The sequence below is a fragment of the Gopherus flavomarginatus genome, chromosome 14 (assembly GCF_025201925.1).
Source record: "Gopherus flavomarginatus isolate rGopFla2 chromosome 14, rGopFla2.mat.asm, whole genome shotgun sequence".
NCBI lineage: Eukaryota > Metazoa > Chordata > Testudines > Testudinidae > Gopherus > Gopherus flavomarginatus.
The window spans coordinates 34,623,519-34,647,936 of NC_066630.1; the positions used below are offsets into that span (position 1 = coordinate 34,623,519).

The 24,418-nt window shown below is 41.6% G+C and overlaps 1 protein-coding gene across 1 annotated transcript in view; it reads left to right on the top strand.

Annotated features, from left to right (window-relative positions):
* NECAB2 (N-terminal EF-hand calcium binding protein 2) overlaps positions 1-24,418 on the top strand; it is a 316,012-nt gene that overhangs the window by 85,714 nt on the left and 205,880 nt on the right. Inside the window, exon 3 of the mRNA XM_050922735.1 lies at positions 4,267-4,375. Coding sequence (XP_050778692.1) covers positions 4,267-4,375 — 109 coding nt within the window. The remainder of the gene's footprint in view (positions 1-4,266; positions 4,376-24,418) is intronic.

The window sequence follows — 24,418 nt, forward strand, 5'->3', positions numbered from 1 at the left end:
CTGGGAGGTCCACAAACAGCAAAAGTAAAATAATTCTCAGCTCCTCCTTCCTTTAGGTCTCTCTCTGTGTCCCGTCTTAAGCATCTGTATGCCTGTTTTGTACAGCACCACATGTACCTTCTGCACTTCAGTAATGTTTGGAGATGCTTACGTTATGATAGGTGATTATAAAAATGTCACTTGCAGTTGCTGCTGTGCTAAGCTATTGTTTTAGTCCTCTCAGATTTCCCCCTAAACATACTCAACCAGGTAGGCAGCACTTTAAATAACCCAATAACACTGAATTTGAAGGGATGTGAACTACTGTCAAAAAATTGCTGCCAACTCCTGTGTTCCTAGCCACGTTCTTCAGAATCTTTGGATCAGAAATCAGGAAAGCAATATAGCACCACTTAAAATTTAGACACTTAAGTTTCAGTGGGGAAAAAACAGTTTGTGACTTAAGAAATCAAGTAAAAGTGAAATGAGACATTCTTTTCTTGGAAACCATAAACTGGCTGAAGAAAATCACGGGTGCTTTTAAGTAAGCTTGAGTCCAAATAGCTTTTTGTATGTGCTCATTGAAAGTAAACTGTAAATGACATTGATGGGTTAAAATAATGATGTGTGCCCAGTTTTACTTTGCTTCCTTCCCACTAATGCTGCTTGAAATTGCTCTGGTGGGAAGGAGATTCTGCTTGACCTTTGTCCAGCGGGATATTATTGAGGCAAACAAGCACCTGGTAAGTTTAAAAACTAGACATTACATATAAGAACAGCATCTGCAGTTTATACTTGCTGGGAGAAAAAAGTTATCTATCTCTATGCTTCATGGCATAAACTAATCACCAATGGGGGTCAGGAGGAAATTATCCCTTCCATCCTGAGTATAACCTTAGATAATTAAGGGCATCCATGGATATTTTGCATCTTCCTATGCAATATACAGCCCTGGGCAGAGTTGGAGACAGGATACCATATGAGTTGGGCCATTGATCAAGTCTGATACTCCAAGAGGTAGAGTGCTGGTTAATATGGTCCATCTTTGAAACATGGACACTTTCATTTTCAATAATGATTCATCTGCACAAAGTCCTTTTCCGCTGAGACTTTCATTCTTGCCAATGAAAATATTAAAACCTGAATAAGTCTAACTGCTGCTGAGCGTTCCCAATATCTAGAGCTCACGTCCTGTTCTGCTGATCTTTATGGAATGGGAAATAGAACAATTACAGCTCAGCCCATGACAACAACAAAAAAAGGTTAAAGTCCAAATTAATTGTTTGTTAATTAACAAGTCCATAGTTGTTACTTGAGCAACACTCCCATTGAAATGAGTGAAGGTTTTGGGAAGGACAGAATAAAAGCTAAATTGGGAATTCAGCATTTGGCCCGTTAATTGCAGCCATTCTCCGTAGAGCCCTACAAATATAAATGCTTACCCCAAGATTGAGTTTTACGTCCCTTCTCCTGTCACCATCTTTTTATAATCACCAATAAAATAGATACCTTATGCCAAATGAATTACAGTTCTAAATGAATTGGCTTCAGCCCATACATACTGCATTATCGCTTGGAAGCCCAGATATGTAGTTCAGCAGCCCTACGCTTTATTTTTTTCAAGCCAGAGCGTGTTCACCTGTGTATGTGGCAAGTCAACTAACTTCGTCCTCCAGCATCATTTCCTGAAAGAGAAGCAACATGGGTTTTAATTGATTTGATTAAATAATAAATGATACATTCTCGTATCTCAACCTAGGCAACATTTCCAGTCCATAAATCTAGGGCTATGGAAGGAAGAGCTTTTAAATAGTGTGTAAATTGCAGTAATTCCTCCATCCAAGGCACTGTGCTACAACAATGTTACATTATTAGTTGCTGTCTTCTAGCACTGAATGGGGAGCTTGAATAGAATAACTAAAACATTGTTATCTCTTAAAGCTACTGTGTCTCCATCCTTGCTTCACAGTAGGCCGTTTTGTACAGGAGCTTTCCCCAGCCCCTCGCTATTTGGCTTCCTGCTACAGATCGGAAGAAACCTCACAGTGCTTAGTGAGGGAGAATATCTTAGTTTCATAGCTAGGCTTGTACTTTTGTTATGTCAGGGAGGTGTCTTACAACTTTTCTTTCCTTACATGACTGCACATGTCTGTCTCTCTTCCCTCACAGCCTTTTAAATAGGTAGAGCAGGATTTTACAATAGTAACCCAAAATATTATAGTAACACTACAATCGGATACATTGTTTAGATCTATTACAATAGAATATTGGTTGTTCTAGGTGTCGGGCATCTGATACTTCAGTCAATTAACAAAGCTGGCAAATGCCCAGCCTCTACCCTTCCACTCAACCCAGTCCATGTCAGTGCAGCAGGTTCACATGTAAGTGTACAACTCAAAGAGATTCAGCCAAATTTTCATAAATGGCCACTGATGTGGGGTGACTAAGTTTCTGGGTCCCCAACTTGCAAGCTGGGACCAGATTTCCAGAAGTGTTGATCATCTGCAGCTGCCATTGAGGTAACTGGAGTTGAGGATGCCTTAGTACTTCTGAAAATTAGGTCCAAAGGGCATCTAGTTAGATGCCCAAAAATCAGTGTTTGAAGTCAGTATCAAGGGGGGATTTTAAACCTTTCTGTATTATAGCTCCTTCACTTGATCTGTAGATTTACCAACCGATGTTCAGCAAGGCAGATGCCTATGGGTATGGCCCAGCAGATGCACATGGTATGCCCTCAACGTCTTTTGAAAGAAAAGTTTCAACATGAAGATGATACAGGTCCTGTGTGTGCAAACAGTTGGTAACTCAAGTGAAAACTACACTAAAATGTATTGCTATGTTGCATCTATGGGCTGAGCTATAAGCTACAGTATGTAACTGGTTGGAGAAGGTGAGTGCTAGTCCTGTGTATAGTAAGTACATTGTTAATTACACTCTGCGGGCTTTCCTAGGCACCATGTAAACTCTGAATGTCCTGCATTATTTAAACATAGAACAGACAAAAGAGTCCCTGAACCCAGTGTGATTTCATTTGAGAAGAAACTCTGCAAGTTTTTTTTTCCTTAAGCCAATTGCAACAGGGAATTAAAAGCCTAATTATTTTCTAAAGGATGGTGCAACCTGCACAGTCCTTCTAACCCCTGGGGAATTGCAGCTTGGGGCAGCTACCAATGCCACAATTTGACTCGTAGGCCCAGATTCTGCAAGCTACTCTGTGTGGATGGACCCTGTGCGCTCTCACAGCTCCTGACTTCAGAGGTGCTCCCTGTAGGGTCCGGAGTCCACCTGTGATGCAGCATGCAGGATTGGGGCCTTAGATTTTAAACTCCCCAAGCCAGGGACTTAGTATGTGAACTTTTTTGTAGCCTGTCTCATATATTTTGGTGTCAGATAAATAATAATAGTGGATGAGATTTGCAAATGCAGATATTTGTACAGTCCTCTTAATGCATATATGTACATTTGAAAATCTGACCCAATCATAATTTTGATATTTTGACAGATGTATCAGTCCAAGCCTGTTTGTTCTATGCATCATTCTGGATAACTTGAAAACATGCTTGATAGGTCTCTGGTATTTCCTGGTTCTGGCTTGGTTGGGAAAGACTACAAAACTGTCCTTTCTCTTATGGCTATTTCTGCACTTTCATTTCAAGATCTATGCTGTGAAAATGAGAGAATGGTTATAACTAAACTCTTTTGAGCATGAAATAAAAATTGTATTGAAGTCTGTTCTCTGAAGTGGCTTCAAGGGGTTGCCAAGTATTTGAATCTTCTGACTTTCGTTTCTGTATTGCATTGGGATGATAAGTCTAAAGCATATAAACCAATAAACTGTGAACATTTTCCTTAAATAGAGCTGGTTCTTTCTAATGCTAGTATAAGGTTTCCCTTTTTTATACAGCATTTCCTTTCAAGCTTAGCTCCACTGCTGCCCATTGTAAGTTCCCCTTTAACTTGGTAGCTCTGGCATTTTCACTTACCTCACAGCACCATAACCATTAAATATCTTGACTGCCTTTGGCAACTTTCTTCTCAGTCTTTGTAATACATTTGGCCCTGCCTTCTTAGATACCTCCTGTTTGAAAGCCTGTGTTCCAAAAACAGCCATGTACCAAGGGAGCTCTGTATTGGCGAAGGTGTTGGATACTTCACAGGACAGATATTCAGAAATTCCAAGAGTTTTCCCCCTGTATCTTTAAGCAGCTCATGACCTTGTATTCCATTTGATTGTTCTTTCCCTCCATTAATCTTTTATTCTTAACACTGATGTCTTGCCATTCACAGATGATGGGAAGTTGTCCTTGGAGGAGTTCCAGGCTTTTTTTTCCGATGGGACTCTAAATGAAGAAGAACTTGAACAGCTCTTTCATACTATTGACTCAGACAACACCAGGTAAGCATATGAATCTGTGTCGATTTCTTTCTCACTGACATAGATTTTAGGATTCTTGGTTGCGACTATTAAAGTTTTGCTTCTTAAAAGATCTAGACATGTGCAAAGTGCACTGGGATGGATTTCCTCTGCCAGCCTAGAGGGGCTTCATTTCTTCAGGGTTTGACCTCCCATGGTGAAGACTATTAGGGCTCCTTGTTCTCCTGGTATAAGTTGAACACACTTCCCGAAGCAGTCTCTTCTGTAAAGCAACAAAGAGTCCTCTGGCACCTTATAGACTAACAGATGTATGGGAGCATAAGCTTTCGTGGGTGAATACCCACTCGTCAGACGCTCTGACGAAGTGGGTATTTACCCACGAAAGCTTATGCTCCAATATATCTGTTAGTCTATAAGGTGCCACAGGACTGTTTTTGTTGCTTTTTACAGATCCAGACTAACACAGCTACGCTCTGATACTAGTCTCTTTTATGAAGATCTTTGAAATTATACATTTTGAATAATAGGGACAATTAGGTAACCTTTTGATTTTTCCATTGCTTCTAGAAAGCTTCGCTATGGCTATCTAATCTAGCTGTCCTGATCTATGAGTTTCTAATGCAGCTGTTGGTAGAATCATAGGCCTGGAAGGGAGCTTGAGAGCTCATCTAGTCCAGTCCCCTGAACTCATGGCAAGACTAAGTATTATCTAGGACTATCCCTGACAGGTGTTTGTCTAACCTGCTCTTAAAAATTCCCAATGATGGAGATTCCAGAACCTCCCTAGGGAATTTATTCCAGTGGTTAACCAGCCTGACGGTTAGGAAGTTTTTCCTAATGTCCAACCTAAACCTCCCTTGCTGCAATTTAAGCCCACTGCTTCTTGTCCTATCCTCAGAGATTAAGAACAACAATTCTTCTCCCTCCTCCTTGTAACAACCTTTTACGTAGTTGAAAACTATTATCGTGCCCCCTCTGTCTTCTCTTTTCCAGACTAAAGAAACCCAATTATTTCAGTCTTCCCTCATAGGTCATGTTTTCTAAACCTTTAGTCATTTTTCTTGCTCTTCTCTGGACTCTCTCCAGTTTGTCCACATCCTTCCTGAAATGTGGTGCCCAAAACTGGACACAATACTCCAGTTGAGGCCTAATCAGCGCAGAGTAGAGTGGAAGAATGACTTCTCGTGTCTTGCTTACTACACTCCTAGTACACACTTCCCAGTGTTGCACTGTTGACTCATATTTAGCTTGTGGTCCACTATGACCCCCAAATCCCTTTCCGCAGTACTCCTTCGTAGGCAGTCATTTCCCATGTTGTATGTGTGCAACTGATTGTACTCCTAAGTGGAGTACTTTGCATTTGTTCTTATTGAATTTCATCCTATTTACTTCAGACCATTTCTCCAATTTGTCCAGATCATTTTGAATTATAATCCTGTCTTGCAAAGCACTTGCAACCCCTCCCAGCTTGGTATTGTCTTCAGACTTTATAAATGTACTCTCTATGCCATTATCTAAATCATTGAAGAAGATACTGAACAGAACCAGACCCAGAACTGATTCCTGCAGGACCCCACTTGTTATGTCCTTCCAGCATGACTGTGAACCACTGATAAATACTCTCTGGGAACAGTTTTCTAACCAGTTTTGCACCCACCTTATAGTAGCTCCATCTAGATTGCATTTACCTATTTTGTTTATGAAAAGGTCATGCGAGACAGTATCAAAAGCTTTACTAAAGTCAAGATATACCACATCTACCACTTCTCCCCATCCACAAGGCTTGTTACCCTGTCAAAGAAAGCTATTAAGTTGGTTTAGCACAATTTGTTCTTGACAAATCCATGCTGACTGTTACTTATCCCCTTATTATCTTCTAAACATTTGCAAATTGATTGCTTAATTATTTGCTCCATTATCTTTCTGGGTACAGAAGTTAAGCTGACTGGTCTATAATTCCCTTATTTCCCTTTTTATAGATTGGAACTGTATTTGCCTTTTTCCAGTCTTCTGGAATCTCTCCCCTCTTCCATGACTTTTCAAAGATAATCGCTAATGGTTCAGTCAGCTCCTTGAATATTCTAGGATGCATTTCATCAGGCCCTGGTGATTTGAAGAGATCTAATTTTTAACTTGTTCTTTCCCTATTTTAGCCGCCTCTGATCTTACCTCATTTTCGCTGGCATTCGCTATGTTAGATGTCCAATCACCATCAACCTTCTTGGTGAAAACTGAACCAAAGAAGTCATTAAGCACCTCTGCCATTTCCACATTTTCTGTTATTTTTTCCCATCCTCATTGAGTAACCCTGTCCTTGGCCTTCCTCTTGCTTCTAATGTATTTGTAGAATGTTTTCTTGTTACCCTTTGTGTCTCTAGATAGTTTGATCTCATTTTGTGTCTCGGCCTTTCTAATTTTGTCCCTGCATAGGTGTGTTATTTGTTTACATTCATCCTTTTTAATTTGACCCAGTTTCTACTTTTTGTAGGACTCTTTTTTTTTATTTTTGGATCATTGATGATCTCCTGGTTTAAGCCAGGGTGGTCTCTTGCCAAGCGTCCTATCTTTCCTACTCGGTGGGATAGTTTGCTCTTGTGCCCTTAATAATGTCTGTCTGAAAAATTGCCAACCATCTTCAGTTGTTTTTCCCTTTAGACTTGCTCCCCATGGGATCTTACCTGCCAGCTCCCCAAGTTTGCTAAAGTCTGCCACCTTGAAATCCATTATCTTTATTTTGCTGTTCTCAATCCTACCATTCCTTAGAATCATGAACGCACCATTTCATGATCACTTTCACCCAAGCTGCCTTCCACTTTCAAATTCTCAACTAGTTTCTCCCTATTTGTCAAAATCAAATCTAGAACAGCCGTGTGGGATCTAGTTGTTATACAGAGAAAGGATGGCATCATCTGTAATCTTGTCTTTACAGCACTAAATCTTGCCATGTCACTTTTACTTTAACTGTGTCTGTTTCATCTCAGTATGATTGCTCCCATTACACTACAACTCTAAGGCCCCAGCACTGATGACTCCAGCACTTAAAAAATAAATAAATCCTACAACATTGAAAGAAACCGCTTTCCGCAGGGTGAAGTTCCCCCAAGTGCAGAGGGCCAGACCACTTGAGTCCCACTTAAAGGCCCTCAATTAGAGCTACTGCATCTCAGCATTTCTGAACTCATGCAGGTGCTTACATATGGATATCAGAGCTTATTTTTAGGATCCTGTTTTTGAAAATCTTGGTCTCTAATATTGTACATCTATAAAGGAGGTTCCATCGTGCAGGAGAGGGACAGTGAAGTTGAGCAGAGTCACGTAGGCCTCCTGAGTGTGCAGGTTCCCAAGGATGCTGATGGTTGGTTGTATCTGGAAATATCCCTGCCCTTTCTTAGGTGAACTTTGAGTTTCCTGATTTCCAGGAGGCAATCTAGAGGAGATGCAGTACGGAAAACTAGCCGAATTCTGATCAGGCCACAGATGCTGCATTTACGGGGACTTTAGGTTCCAGCTCTTTGAATCCCTAGTGAGTGTCTGTACCCTGGAAAATATAAGGTAGAATTGTGCAAGGAGGCTGGGAGGGAGGCAGCTGTCTCATCAAGACAGTTGGTGGTTCTGGCAAGCTAGTTCACTTGAATTTGATACCAGATTTGAAATTGCATCTGGGTGGATATTGAAGTTTAGATAGAATTCAGGGTTTGGATTTGTCTTTGGCAGCATTTGGCTCCTGCAATCACCAATTCAGATTAAAATAATTGATTTAAGCTGTGCAGTAGCCCTATGAAGTAGGTAAGTGTGTATTAATATCCCCCTTTCACCGATGGCAAAACTAAGGAAATTGATGCAGTGGAGTTCAGACACTGTCTAACTGCAGAATAGCTCCACTGATGTCTCATGCGGGTAAAGTTACTCATGAGCTTAGTGTTTTCAAACCTTATTTGTTTGAAAAGGTTTCAGTTTAGGAAATCTAGGCATGCTGTCATTAAAGACGTGTGGAGTCTTTAAAGATCCTATGAATTTTTTTTACCATGAATTGGGTTGGTGATCCTGGTGGCCAAACTCTAATTTAGCTATTTGCATTCTGCCTACCCCACTTCCCCCTTTTGGTTTCAGCTGATTGTATTCATCACTCTCTGTACTAAAGTTGTATGTTGTGAACTGCGGGTCTGTCACATCTTACGCGCATGTAACATGTGCAAATTCGGCTTTACGCCGTTGGCAAAAACAAAAAAGGGAAAAATAACAATTTAAATACTCTACCTGCCTGGATTTTTTGTTTTTGTTTTGCCAACGACTTTCAGTGCACCACTGTTAGGGGATGGAGGAGGGGAGTGGCTGCGCCCTGCTGGGAGTGGGCTGCGCGCTTCGTCTGCCCCAGCAGGTGCCAGGTCTGTAGCAAGCCCAGCAGCCTGCATCCTTCCCTCCCTGCCGACCGATGACTTTCAATTCACCTGCAGGTGGGAGCGGCATGGAGCCCTCCTGGCAGGCGGTGCAGCGGGATGGGCCAAGTGACGAGCGCCCTGGCTGAAAGAAGTCCTGGCCGCCTCCCTTCTCCCCCTTTCCCCCCTCGCTAGCCAGGGTGCATGCTCCGCCTCTCGGGGCATGTCTGCAGTGCAGGGAGTCCCGCTAGCCAGAGTGCAGCAGCTGCCTGCCCAGAGGCTCGTCAGCACGGCTGGGGGAGGCAGCCATGAACAGCTAAGTAAGTGGCACCGAAAGTTTACACTCTGTTTTTTTTTTTTTTGTTTGTTTGGGTTTTTTTGATTCACCGTTCCGGCCACTCTGCACCCTATTGTTGTTATTGCTTCGCCGCTCCGACTGCCCTTTTTTTTTTCTTTTTTTTTGCGCTTTGGGTGGCAAAAAAGCCAGAGCCAGCCCTGCCTGTAGTGATTCCTCCCGCCATTACACTCAATGTAATGTTGACTATACGCTTTCCACGCTGACTGCGGAACGTAACCCCAGCGTAAGATGAGACAGACCTGTACTGAACAGCTGCCATGCTCCTCTCCAGAGATGGTTGTCTTATGGTGAAGGCCAGAAATCACTGAAGGCATTGCCTGGGCCACTTGAACTCAACTCACTTCTTATCCACTGTTTTTATGGTCCACAAAACGCAGGAGTGTCTTTTCATAGGCTCTGCTGTGCTATCAAATAAAAATCACAAACTCATTTGCCTCCAAAGTGTTCTTCCCCGAATATGTAATTTCAGAGCTTTTTGACTGTTGTTGACATCTGTCCATTAACACGCTCCCACTGCATTCTCCTTGGATGGGATTTGGAGTGTTTATGAACTTTCTGATGACAAGCATCTGGCACAGGCATCATCCTGGGCCAATACATGATATTCATACACCTGTGCTCACCTCCTTGGCAGCAGCTTTTTTGGTGTGACATTGCCAGCCAGAGCCACTGCACAAGGCAGCAGAACGCTGCAGGGAGTTTTCTTTTCCATTTCTAAGAGGAATTAGTCTCCAAAAGACTGAGGTTTTATGCTCTTAAAAAAATTAAAATGAAACCCAGCTTTGAGTCGCATTCCAATGTAATTTAATTCCTCTAGGGATAACAAGCTTGCCCAAATTACGAGATAAAAAAAAGGAATCTCATTTAAAATAAAAAGGCTCATGGTAAGGCTTTAAAAATAATAGAATCGTTCATTAATGCTGCGTTAAGTGGGATCTTCCTGAGGCAGGCCCAGGTTCTGGAAGCTGAAATATAATACACTAATCTATTAACCTACATAGATGGGTGAATAGTTAACGTTTTGATGCCAGGATTTAGGAGTTTCTTTTGTGACACTCTATGGTTCAGAATGAATCAGTGTCAAAAACCCACTACAGCTCACCTGCTAATATTTTTGTAAGTGCTTTGATGTGTATGTTAGTATGTTTTTTATGATACACTTTAGAAGGCTGCCCTCTCCATTATGCTTCTATCCTGTCAGCAGTTTTTAATATGCTGGTGGAACGTTTTAAAGTAATGCTGCACATTCATGCCCCATTAGTGTCTGTATTCTTAGTGAACTATGCTAGCACCAAAATATCAGAGAGAAATCTCAGAATCAGTCTTGGGTTGGCCTACTGAAGGCTTGTTTGCAAGCAGAACCAATTAGTGACTTCTTGTAATAAAGTTACCCTCATGTTTGCATAGTTGTTTGCCCCAGTAAATCACTTCAGGATGAGAAATGCAGAAAGACCAGAGGAGCTTTGTGGACTTTGTTGCATAATTTGATAAAGGAATTTTGTGGATCTTACTGCTAAAATAACTACTGAGTTGATCAATCTTTTCTTTTTAAATAGACAAAGCATTATTAGCAATACGTGTCTGCAACTTATTTGTAGTGAATGAGCTCCAGTTCTTGACATAAGCTAACTGGAAACACAACCCAATGGAAGTTCAGTGGTTTGAAGGCTTAAAGGATCAGGCCCTTAATTTTACACCATAAAAATATTGAATTTTCCCTAATTAGGAGGTCTGGATAAAGTGGTTAAGAAATGGTAAGAATTGACCTGAACCTTTACTGCAGAACTCAGACCAAATCCAAGTTTTCTTTTCTGTAGTTTGAAAAAAATTATCTAAAGGAAGTAAAAATACCAAAATACCTTCTAGGATTGTCTTGTAGGGTAGTAATACACCTTGGAAAGAATTAAAATAACAATGTGAAGGATAGCATGGGAGTCATGGGAATAAAAAGAACAGCGCATTCAATATCTGTATTGTAGCCAAAATCAGATTGATACTACTCTGCCATAGTAGCAGAGACACTGACTCTAGATTCCTTCTCAATATAACAGAGAGGCCATACGTGTCAGGGTGTCTGCGACCAAGGTTGTGGGACTCAGGAAAGCTCTGCCTCTGGTCTGAAATAATCCACATTTGCTAAGTTTTATGGTGTTGCACAATGGCTGTTAATTTCACTTGGCCTTTGGGGAGAGGTAAGGCTGCTCTATGGAGTTTAATATCTGGTTATGGTTGCTGCTTAGTGGAAATGGTGAGCTTGATTACACTGCATTTTGCTTTTGCAACTTTAACTAATTGGCAATGTACTTAGGAACTGTGTGTGGGCACGTTTTACTTGTAACTAAAAGGAAATAAAGCTGGGCAACTGTTCTAAATGTTATGCAGTAGTGAGCATAGGAAACACGCTATATAACACTGGGCTATGCAAGTTATAACTCATTGTGTGCTTGGCTGATGTCTGGATTCTAGCACAGTCCCCAGCTGCTACATGTGTTGTAACTAGCTTTGGGTTATAACGAGGTGTCATGTCTTTTACTTTTTTTACCCACAGTTAAACTAGTGGGCATTGCATTAGAAAGAGGTCAATTTTAAACATTTTCTGTTTTGTTCCTCAGCTAAGGATGGAAAATAAGCAGCCCATGATATTTTTTTTAACTATTTTTTCAACTTTTGAAGAACAGTTTCATCAGAATACTGGATATCCAGGTGTTCTAATTAGATGTGTCAGATTCCTGCATTGTTAGTGGTAGTTTGCTTAGCAGCTCTTGGACTCCTGGTGCCTGAATATCACAGTTTAATACAAAAATCTATAAAATGTTCAGCAAAAATGTCCACCATATATGTATGTATAAACACACTGATCTAGTCATTGAAATCCTTAGGGACGATACTTTCAGATTGCCATGCTGGTTTAACATCTGGCGTTCTTGGCTGAAGCAAAAGCTTCAGATTTTCATCAGAGTTCTAAGTTAAATCTTAGCATACATTTATTAATTTTTAACATTCAATATAAATTTACCAAAATTGAGAGAGAGAACATTTTTTAAGCGGCAGAAACTTTGTCTCCAATCCCTATCTTGCTAGTGCCAGTCTTCCCTCAAGCAAAAGCAATTTATGTAATCTGCTCTAGAGTTGTGTGGATAGTTTTCAAGCTTTTAAAAATGCTTTTAAATGTTTGGAATAAAAATGGAAGTAAATTTCAAAATAAACCAACGTTCTGAATTGAAAACTCAAAACATTTCATTTTGAATATGTTGAAACAAAATGCTTTCTGATTTTTTTAAGCTTTGTTTTTGATTGAAACAATTGATTTTTACCAAGAAACTGCTAAAAGTTTCGGTCAACCTGAACCTGCATTTTTTGGTGAAATAAAGTTTCTCCCCGCTGTAGTCTGCATTTTTCCACAAAGGTCAAAAGACTGTCAGACTACCAAGGGAAAAGAATATGTGTCACAAGCACTGAGAATGCCTTCCCACCAGCTCCTAGATGTCTAAATCTATAGCTTGTTAGCACAAATGCTCCAGCTAATCTCAACTGCTATGGAGCATATAAGGAGGGGAAGGTTAATCTCTCTAACCTGAGTCAGCCTCCATTCCTGCTGAATCATAGGCACCCTGCACTAGCTGTTCCTCTAGCGATATTCCTGTTTTGTACCAGATCTAACTTCCAAGCACGTCACCTCATGTAGGCCATATAATAATCCAAATTAGGAATCACAAAAGCATGTATGACAATGGCCAGGTCCGGAGTTGAAGGAAACGGTCACCTGACCAGGAAAAGTGCTTTTAAACTTTTCATGTCATCTGAGATCACTTGGGAAACCTAGAGTACTGTAAAACTTCAGCTCCTGGATAAAGGGCATTGATACCACTCAGCAGTGGGGACAGGAGTCACCTCCTCTCTGCCATTGTGATCTTTTCTTCTGATGTCTGTCTTGTCTTGATTACATCCTGGTCTTATTCAAATCCCAGTCTCAGCAAGGCACTAGAAAAAACAAGGAAATTGTGTCATCCAGATCTCATGAAAATAAGACATCAACTGTTGTCTGCATGCTGATGATATCAAAGCCCCATACATTCCCATTGGACCAGAAGAATTAAGAAGAGAATCCTGTGGAATCTCACATGAGATATCTTTGGGCAGGTGTATCATTACAAAAGCAAGAAACCAAAAAAACACCTTGGAGATGAGGGAGGAACAAAAACCACTCAGATAATATTCTCTAACCCCGCTAGGATCTGTAAGCAGATCAACAATGTCCTAGGCTGCTAATAGATCTGAAAGACTTATGATGCATGCCTGACCTTCATACACCAATGAGAGTAGAGCGCTACCCAGGCTGACAGAAAAGGACCAAGGAAACCCTGATGACTCCAAATGGCACTCCAGGATGCCTTTTCTGTTTGTTCTATGAGGAATTTTGGTAACTCATGCTTTTTAAATCTTGCAAAATAAAAAATTCTCTGGCCTCTGGGATAACACTGTTTAGTATAGCAGGGATTCTCAAACTGGGGGGTCGGGTCCCCTCAGGGAGTCGTGAGGTTATTACATGGCTGTCAGCCTCCACCCCAAACCCCGCTTTGCCTCCAGCATTTATAAGGGTGTTACATTAAAAATTTTTTTATATATTTATTAGGGGGGTTGCACTCAGTGGCTTGCTATGTGAAAGGGGTCACTAGTACAAAAGTTTGAGAACCACTGCAATATAGCATTTAATCATCTAACATTTGTAGTTGGGAACAATGCTAAATATGATCAGTAATGTTCCCTTTATTGTTATCACCATTGCAACAAGTATTACTCCTTGTTCCTGCTTCTTACCTTCTGTCTGGCGTCTGGTATGTTCCAAAATTATTGGTTTTGAATTAGTTTATTGTCAGACATAATATTTACCAGGGATTTTTCTTATAAGGAAATTGCTTTACAGAGTAAAAGACAAAGGCTGAAATATCAGATGAGTACTGTGCATTTTCTTTCATATAGGAATATGGGGCATATTAACTTTATCTGTCTAAAGGCAATTTGAATTAAAATTAATTGCTGGTTGAAAAGATAAGTTAATTTATTTTCAAGGCTATTTTGGTATTTCATTTTATCTGTGCACTTTTCTCTTACTCCCCCATCATGTTTGCTTAGTGTGCAGTTCTAAAGATCTTGTGGCTTAAATTACTTTCTAGCTAGAGTAGTGCTAGATTAAGAAAATTATGTTCTTGCTGAATATTAATAATTGCTGTTACCAGCCAAATTATAAAATGCTGATTCCATTTCCAGAGTTCTTACAGGCACGGGGGACTGACTTAGTCAAATAGGAACATCTAGTTTGGTTTCTTGACTTCCTTGAGACGATAAAGGGTCATTTGGAAGATGATGATGCGGGGGAAGATGAGTACTTAATGACCCAAGAGGAAGTCTGTGCTACTGCCTTTGGGTACCCAGCTAGAAAATGCCACAGCTTGGCAAGTTATTTTTTAAAGGATAACAATCTCCCAACAAAATGTGTTCTTGTCATTGCGGGGAGGCTTTAGGTGTTTGACTAAAATGAGATATCCAAAAATAGCATTGAAACATTAATGGGACTTGTTCTCAATACTACTTTGCCTAGAAAGTGTCATTTAAGAGGTTAATGATGTGGCATGATGGGTGTGTGCTAAAAGAATTGCTTTGTATAACACGATTATGGAAAATCAGCAGCATTATTTTTGTGGGTTTTTAGTGCGTTTCATACTTTGCTCTGTTTATGTGCTATTTTTCTTTCAGAGCAGATTTAGAGCTCCAGGACAAGCAAGATCTCTTTAAAAGAACCGTTCCCTATTCATATCGTCAATGGGCTAGCAGATGAACAAAGTTGTGTGTCCATAAGCAACTTCCCTCTGCTTCTGCAGGGGATTCCTCATCCTTTTTGCCTTTTACTGATACTTTTTAATAATCTCTGCTCTGTTCTTGGCCTTTGTTTTGGATCTGAAACCAGCCTTATCCATCTTTTGCTGCTCATACTGTTGCTAAGGCACTCAGGTACCTGGACTGTGACAAAGAGCAGAAGGAACGTGTTTATCTTGCCCACTGTATTCCTCCAATGTTTAAGACTAGTAGAGGAAGCATGCTTCACTCTACAGAAACAACTTTGCATGTAAAGCAAATACTGCAAAATTCCATACTGCTGCCACTGACTTCACAGAAAAGAAGAATGAAATCATGTTTTTCTTATTAGTTACTTCCATAATGTCTTAGAGGTATTCCAAACAGAGAAGGTGCCATTCCTGTTCTCGCTACCTTTTATGAAACATGGGAGAAGATGGGAAGGAAAGAGGTCCACCAATACCTTCCCCTTCCAAAGATTCATATGAGATACATGATCACTGCTTCTGGAGGAGAGAATTAAGCCTAGATATCCCTGCCAATATCTTCTGGTGGAAAGGCCTCCCTGACCTGAAACTTAACCATCAGGTTAGGCTTGAACATGTGACTGTAAATCACCACACTTAAGCATCTATCCAGTTTATACCCCTAATGCAAATTGTCTATTTCCCCCTCTTAACATTTACTGACGGTGAAAAGCTCTTTATGTATAGCAAGGCTAGAAACAGCACAACCGCCTGAGGAGAGCCAAAATCATGGGTGCTGGAACCCAGGGTGGCTCCAGGCACCAGCGCAGGATGTGCGTGCCTAGGGCAGCAAGCCACGGGGGCCGGCCTGCTGGTCAATGTGAGGGAGGCAGTCAGGCGGCCTTTGGTGGCATGGCTGCTGGAGGTCCGCCGGTCTCGCGGCTTCAGCGGAAATTTGGTGGCGGGTACGCTGAAGGTGCAGGACTGGCAGATAACCCACAGAAAGGCCACCGAATCCGCATGACCAGCAGCCGCCGAAGACTGCCTGACTGCCGTGCTTGGGGTAGCAACAAACATATCGGCGCCCCTGGCTGGAACAATTTGAATAATGGGGGTGCTGAGAGCCATTGAACCTAACTGTAAACCTTGTATATGTTGGAAACCACTTCAAGCCAAGGGATGTGTCCACACCTGCAGCACCCCTAGTTCCAGCACCCGGGGCCAAAGTGGAAAATCACTCTGACTGCTCTGTTTGATTTGGAATCTTATACGTGTAATCTGCCACACCTATTGTCACCAACACAGACTGGTCAAATCAGCCTCCAGAATCATCATCTTCCCCAGTGTATCTAAAGCAGACTCTGCTGCCGTGAGGTCCATCATCACATATCTTGTCTCTTCCTGGGACTGAGCAGTAGCATGATAATGATATTACTAACCTAGACATAGAATGGGGAGGCATAGAAACACCTAAAATTAATATCTAATGGAGGAAGAAAGAAAGAAAATACTGACAGAAATAAAAATATTGGGTCAGGTGATCAAGAAATCCTATAGCTCTCTTAGAGCCAGGCAGAAGCTATCTCAGAATTGTAAAAAGTGGTAACAGTCGTAGAGTATTTGTCAGGTAGATCTGAGGATCACTGCGAACAGGATGCAGAACTCTTTGTCAAAACAAGATGCGTGTGTGTGTGTGTGTGTGTGTATGGGGGTCGGTGGCGCTGATCCAGGAAACTCCAGACTCTGCTCTCAATTGTGAATTCAGTGGAAATTGAGGGAGGTCAACAACTTACGAAGTTCAGACCTTTAATGAATAGGAGATATTCTGTGATGCTCCACTTTCTGCCCTACAAACGCTAAAAGTCAGCAGCTCTTGGACTGGCTCTTTCATTAGCTAGTTTTGATATAACAATCCCAAACGCAAGCAGCTGCATTAGCAGAAAGTCCTAAGTCATCACACTGAAATGTTATTAATTGGTAAGAAACGGCTATTAATGGAAATTGTCACACTGTCTGAAGTGGCTCGTGTTCTTCCTGGGCTGCCTGGCACTGCATTGGGCCAGTTCCTCTGCAGTATCTGCGGCAGCAGGGTCCTTGGATGCCTGGCCAAAATTCACAAGCTAGGTTCTCAGTTCCTGATCTGGGGCTTTCTTTTTATGAGATATTCCCTGCTCCTTACATAACTTTTCAAGGTTTTTTAATCTCAAAACCATCATATGACTGCGCTCAACTCCTTGTGTCTGTCCTTTAACCTTTAAAAATTCTCAGGGTCAAGTTTAAACTCTTAACAGTGCTGAGTTATAATCTGTAAGTCCAATTGACTGTGGCATGTGAATCCTGCTGATTTCGCCAATAGTCACACTGTCTCGAGTGGCTCACAAGCAAGAATACCAACCTCTGGGCAGAGCACAAACCCCAAACTGGTTGTGAGTTCTATGCTTAGACTACCAACCAAAAAACAAATGGAAACTCCTCAGGCACTATACAGCCTTAACGTGGAGTCACAGACAGTCCCCTTGGGCATTCTGAACTACCTTGCCACCCAAGCAAGCTTGACTCTGTGATAGATGGTCATTATACATAAAGATCACAAAATATTCAGGTTACTCCCAGTCCCAAAGGACCAGTCACTGACCCCAGGTCAATTTGCACCAGAGACAATGCTTGTAGCCAATCCTGTAACACGCTAACTAAAAGTTTATTAACTAGGAAAAAGAAATGAGAGCTATTTTCAAGGTCAAAGGAGGTAAGCATACACTCACAAATAAGATACAGTCTTAAACTCAAAAGGTAATAGAGACTTCTATAAAATCAAGCTTTTATGTCTTTTGGAGCTAAGCCAAGCAGCTTGGGGATCTCTTGCTTATGTTTAGGAATCTTTGCCCCTCAGAGTCCAGACAGCATAAAGAGAACCTAGAATAGAATATCAGGGTTGGAAGGGACCTCAGGAGGTCATCTAGTCCAACCCCCTGCTCAAAGCAGGACCAATCCCCAGACAGATTTTTACCCCAGTTCCATAAATGGCCCCCTCAAGGACTGAGCTCACAACCCTAGGTTTTGCAGGCCAATGCTCAAACCACTGAGCTATCCCTCCCCCTCTGGTCAGGGATTTTTATCCCCACCTTCCTAGAGCCCAAGCGTTTCTGCACGTAATCTCTTTGTGGGTGGGTGTGTGGGTGGGGACAAAGTATTTGTTACATAATGGCCTGTCTGGATTCCATAGTCCTTCCTGATGGGCAGGAGATCACATCTTCTGTAGGAATCCAGCATTTTACATTAGGTGAATTATTGTTCCCTGTTGGGTGACTTACATAGTTTCAGAACAAACATTTTACAGTTACAGAGCAAACACATAAGTAGTACCGATAGAATGGGATACAGATAGTATAAATAGGATTAATACATGCAGCTTCCTTCAATAAAAATAAAAGGAACTCTGACTGTGAAGGGAAGAGAGAAAGGAAATCAGAGAGAGGAGGAATGAGAGGGACCTAAATGTGTAAATTTGTATGTATGCTGTTACACAAAACGTTGTAAGCTGTGCAAGTTAAAATGTATCAGAGTGAAAGTGGGAAGAGTCTTAAATGTTGAATAAGTAGATTTAAGGCAAAATTTTCAAAAATACTGAAGTCCCATTTTCAAAAGTGATTTAGGTTTCTAAGGAATTTAGACTACTTGCCCAAGTCCCTTTTAAAAATGGCACTTATGCTGTAAAGTTATTAAGCATTTTTGAAAAAGTTACCTCTATGTTGTGCTTGAGCAGCATGACCCAAATGTCTGAAGGTGTTATATTTGTATGCAGTCAACCTCTAATGTCTGTGCTCAGATTGGGGACTTGTGCCAGCTTTCTTAAGAACGTGGACCTGGGAGCCTGAAGTGTGCTTTTGTAAAGCAGAAGTCTCCCAGTATTTACGACTTTTTAAGCTGCAGGAAAGTGCATCATTTTCTTAACTCTGATGACACCATTCCACAGGGCTCTTTCTGTTGACAGCTAATTTTTCACACACTAATAGACCTCAGAGACTGAATTTTCTTTGGTTCCTTGTCGTATTTCAGATGAACTAATTAGTTTCGCAGGAACCCTCCACTTCTTTGTGTGATGTTCAAAATGCCCCTCGTTTGTGGCATGTCAGGAGTCTGCTGTAGGTGAAAATAATGTGAGCCTTTAAATTTAATCAATGATCACAGCGGCTCATCTGCATTGCCACAGGAAATAACTTTCATGTCTAGTTTGTGGTGTTCTTCCTCCTCAGACCCTCTCTTTGCTAATGATAAATGTCACATTGCATTTGTTGATCTCCTAGATAAACAGATCTTCATAATGGTAACACAGGCTTGTTTTGAATATCAGTGAGGGCAATTAGGGAACTGGAATCTTTGCTGATGTGACTGGGGTCCAAGTAGGGGGCCAGCTGAGGTCACTCAATTAGGGTGAACTGCAAAGAATGGGGCAGACAAATCCAAAACTGGTGGATAATTCAATACTTGGATTTACCAAGCCAGCGTACAACAGCTTCTTTATTACCTCACTGCTTGCCCCCAAACCAGCAACATAGTTCCCTTAAAGCAACCCAGTCTCAGGCCTCCATCCAGGTACCGAAGTCAAATATGATGAAGATTTCTGAAAATTATATTTCGTCATATAAAAGGTTCTACCAATCCCAAAGGATCAGACACATTACCTCCTAAGTTATTGAATATTCCAGATCTTACCCAAATACATTCATATAGCCAATTCTTATTAAATAAACTAAAATTTATTAAAAAAAGAGAGCGATAGTATGGTTAAAAGATCAATATACATACAGACATGAATTTAATTCTCGAGGTTCAGATATATAGCAGAGATGGTGACCTTTTTAGTTGCAAAGAGTTCTTTCAGAAATAGTTCATAAGTTATAGTCCAGTGTCCAATATCATATTCAGGGCACACCAGTCAGTGCTGGGGTCCCAGTCTGGTGGCTTAAGCTTCCCCAGATGACGCATCAAGCAGATCTGCGATGGACAGGATCAGGACCCAAGGATCTTTTTATATACTGTTCTAGCATACACTTGACCATACAGTCCTGGGTAAATAATAGGCTTTTGATGTAACCTTGTTTTCTAAACACCACCAGTAATTAATTACACAAATTAACACAGGGCAATTTATCCATTAGGCAGTATATTACAAATGTCATTGTCTATACGTCTCTTTGAAGTTATCTCACCCAAAATTCATCTAAATGTTAATATTTCCTTTTGATCTCTGAATCGATAGTTATAGTAACAGACAGGAATTGTCTGTTTACGTGGTTAGCTTTTAAGATACACACAATTAGTATCACTTCTAACAATACTTGTGGCACCTTGGAGACTAACACATTTATTTGATCATAAGCTTTCGTGGGCTCCAGCCCACTTCATCAGATGCATGCGGTGGAAAATACAGTAGTAAGATATATATATATATATATATATACACATACACAGAGAACATGAAACAATAGGTGTTACCATACGCACTCTAACGAGAGTGGTCGGTTAAGGTGAGCTGTTACCAGCAGGAGAGAAAAAAACGTTTTGTAGTGGTAATCAAAATGGCCCTTTTCTAACAGGGATAGCTCAATGGTTTGAGCATTGGCCTGCTAAACGCAACGCAGGGTTGTGAGTTCAATCCTAGAGGGAGCCATTTAGGGAACTGGAGTAAAAATCTGTCTGGGGATTGGTCCTGCTTTGAGCAGGGGGTTGGACTAGATGACCACCTGAGGTCCCTTCCAACCCTAATCTTCTATGATTCTTTGAAGAAGTTGTGAGGAACGGGGTGTGTGTGGGGGAAATAAACATGGGGAAATAGTTTTACTTTGTATAATGAACCATCCACTCCCAGTCTTTATTCAAGCCTAATTTAATGGTGTCCATTTTGCAAACTAATTCCAATTCAGCAGTCTCTTGTCAGTCTGTTTTTGAAGTTTTTTTTTGTTGTAATATTGCGACTTTTAGGTCTGTAATTGAGTGACCAGGGAGATTGAAGTGTTCTCCAACTGGTTTTTTAATATTATAATTCTTGATGTCTGATTTGTGTCCATTTATTCTTTTACATAGAGACTGTCTGGTTTGGCCAACGTACATGGCCATGTACATGGCCAGCAATGTCCCTCTGTTTGCGGATACAGACTAACAGGGCTGCTACGCTGAAACGTCTAACAATATATGTTTTCATTTCAAAGTTCTAGCCTATTTAGCATGAATGGCTCTAATTACCATTCGCATGCTGTCTAATGTGACTTCAAAGGTGGGCTCTGGGTCATTCAGCCTGCAGGCCAGTTAACTCTTTCTGGCCAGGAGTTATATTTTGCATAAGATTTGCTGCAATTATATAACCGTGGCAGCAATAATGATTTGCATCGTTATATTTTAATCAGCCAATGTCACAGCTAAATTCAGGGAATCTAAAATCACTCTAAACACAGGAGTGTAATGTTGTGAAATAATTAACTCAAGTTCCCAACAGAGGGTTTTGTTTTTTTTTTAAATCAAGCTCCTCTTCACAATGTTGGTTTTAAAAGGGCAATGCAAAAAAGGACAAGTAAAAGAGAAATATGCTTAGTTTATTTACTTTAAAATGAGTGGGCAACTATCTTAGAATTTTTAATGTACCTCTTGTTTAATATTTAAAATTGTAAGACCTGACTTGGTGTCCCTGGAAGGCAATGGGAATATTTTCATTGGGCACGGATCAAGTCCCATAATTAGCTTATTTTTAAAAATCTGTCTAAAGCCACATAGTGGAGTAGATTGAGCATAGAGTCTGAGTCAGGAGCTCCTACTTTTTGTGATCAAAGAAAAACCTACGTAGATGCATGGGAAAACGTCTGTCTGAGGGACAGTGAAAATATAAGGCCAGTATTTTAGAAAATGGACAAGTAAGAGGGGCCATAAAATAATGGTACAAAGAAGGTGATTCCAGTGCTCAGATAGTTATGATGGGGGACATACACGTTTCTAGATACATAGATTCTAATAACACAAATGAAGACTCAATGGATGTTAAAGGTAACAAATTTAAAACTGCTAAAAGCAAATACTGGAATACAAAATTCATAATCAACCTGTGGAACTCACTGCTACAAGAGAGAGGGAGGCAACATTTTTAGTAGGCTCAGAGGTGAAAGTAAGTCAGTATGGTCCGGTACAGCATACTGGCAAAAGTCAGTACCCAGCCGACAGTACTGGCAGGGGGCAGCTTCCCCAGGTGGGCAATTTAAAAGGGCCCTGGGCAGATCCCTGGCCCTTTAAATCACCACCGGAGCCCTGGGGTAGTGGCAATGACCAGGAGCCCCAGGGCTCCAGCGGTGATTTAAAGGGCCTGGAGCTCCCAGCAATGGCTGGAGCCCCGGGTCCTTTAAATCACCACCAGAGCCCTGGGGCTCCTGGCCGCTGCCGCAGCTACTGCTACCACGGAGCTCCAGTGGTGATTTAAAGGGCCTTCTGTCCGCCGCTAGCAAAGTCGGAGTCCTGGGCCCTTTACATCCCCGCCAGGGCCCTGGGTAGTGGCAGTGATTTAAAGGGCCCCAGGATTTAAAGGCCTTACCTCTTCCACCTGAGGCTCCTCTCCCTCCGGCCCCACCTGCTGAGGACCCTGGCCCTGCATACTGGTAAGTCCCTTAAGTTACTTTCACCCCTGAGTCGACCTTACCAAGGTGTTTATCCAAACTTTCTCAACTTCCTTGGTCTGCAAAGCTCATCTGGAAATCGCATAAAAAGAACCTGGCTGTATGGAGTTTCAGCATTTCTGCTTCTAGTCCCAAGCAGAAGGCTCAAGATTGCTCATAACAAATAATTTTTGAACCTCCAAAATGGTTTGTTTCAAGTTCTGGACAAATGTTCAGGTCTGTGTTATCTGAACCCATTCCCATACCAAAGCTCAGATGCTCTAAGAAGTACCGAGGCCCCGATCCAGCATAGCACTTAGTCACATACATAACATTTCTGGAACTACACACACTTAAATATTTGCTGAATCTGGGTCTTGAGGTCTAATGCTGCACTGTGGAGGCCAATGGGATTTTTGTAGCTGACTTCAGTAGATGCAGAGCAGTGCCTGACATGACATAGCAGATGTCAGAACTATCACTATAAGTTGCAGGCTTTTTAAAAACACACACAAAATGCCTCACCTCTTGATATTTCCTGTTCTAAAAAAAAGTCAGTGAATGAGGACATGAAGTGGTGCCATTGCAATGAATAAAATCTGAGTCTGCTAGAAAGTGTTTCTGAAATCAATGTGCAGCTTACTGCACCAATACCTGTTCTTAAACATAACTAGAGCCACCCCTTCGGAAAGGTTACTCCTGATTAGCTGATGTCTTGTGACTATTTATGTATCATTAAACAAAGTTCCAAATGTTAAAGAACTGGTATCATTTTCTGTTAGCTAAGAGTATATCGAAGGTTAGTACATCGGACTTCCAAGATACCAAGCACATTGGACTTCCAAGGCTCCTGTTTAAAATGGCTGGAAGGCTGCTGCATATTCTGACCCTGCTTGACAAGCCATGGGATGTTCCAGTGCAGTACTTCAAACTTTATACAGGATGCAATGAGACCCTGTGAAGGCATTTTTAAAAGGGAAGAGGACACCTGTGTGGGAGGTGAAGAACGTAAGACGTATCTGTTCAGATAGGCTGGAAAACTGAGTCAAATTCAGTCCCCAGGGAGGCCAGGATGCAGGAGCGGCGCCAGGGTTTCTGGCGCCCTAGGCAGAATTTGGGAGGCGGCATTTTGTGTACTCCCCACGGGGTGCGCGAGAGCTTCCAATTCCGCTCCTGTTGCGCCGTCGAAGAAGGACCCTCCGCTGAAATGCCTCAGGCAACAGCGGCAGTCATTGAGCTGCTCAATTGCCTGCCGCTGTTTTCCACGGCACATCGGCAGAAGGTCCTTCTTCGGCGGCGCAATGGGAGCGGAACCAGAAGCTCCCATGCGCCCCATGGGGAGCGCACAAAATGCCGCCCTCCAAATCCTGGCGCCCTAGGCGACTGCCTAGTGTCGCCTAATGGAAGCACCAGCCCTGCCAGGATGAAAGGCCCAGAAGTGGATTCCACCTGGATATATTGCAAGAGTGAGCATGAATCCTAGATACCTTAAGTCTGGCTGGGGACAGGGCTAACAGTAAATAGGTTACCTAGGGAGGTGGTGGAATCTCCATCCTTAGAGGTTTTTAAGGCCCGGCTTGACGAAGCCCTGGCTGGAATGATTTAGTTGGTTTTGGTCCTGCTTTGAGCAGGGAATTGGACTAGATGACTCCTGAGGTCTTCCAACCCTAATATTCTATGATTCTATGAAAGAAAAGTTAGAACTAATAAGCTTAACCACTAAAAAGCTTTTTTATACATAAAGTCACTGTTTTAGGGCCGTATCTCACAATCTTCCAGGGCTGGAAGCAATTGCCTTTGAAATGCTGGACACACACATCTCCTAGCCAATGAGATAAAATTCTCTTTTCAGGCCTGGATGGGTCACAGCATTTTGG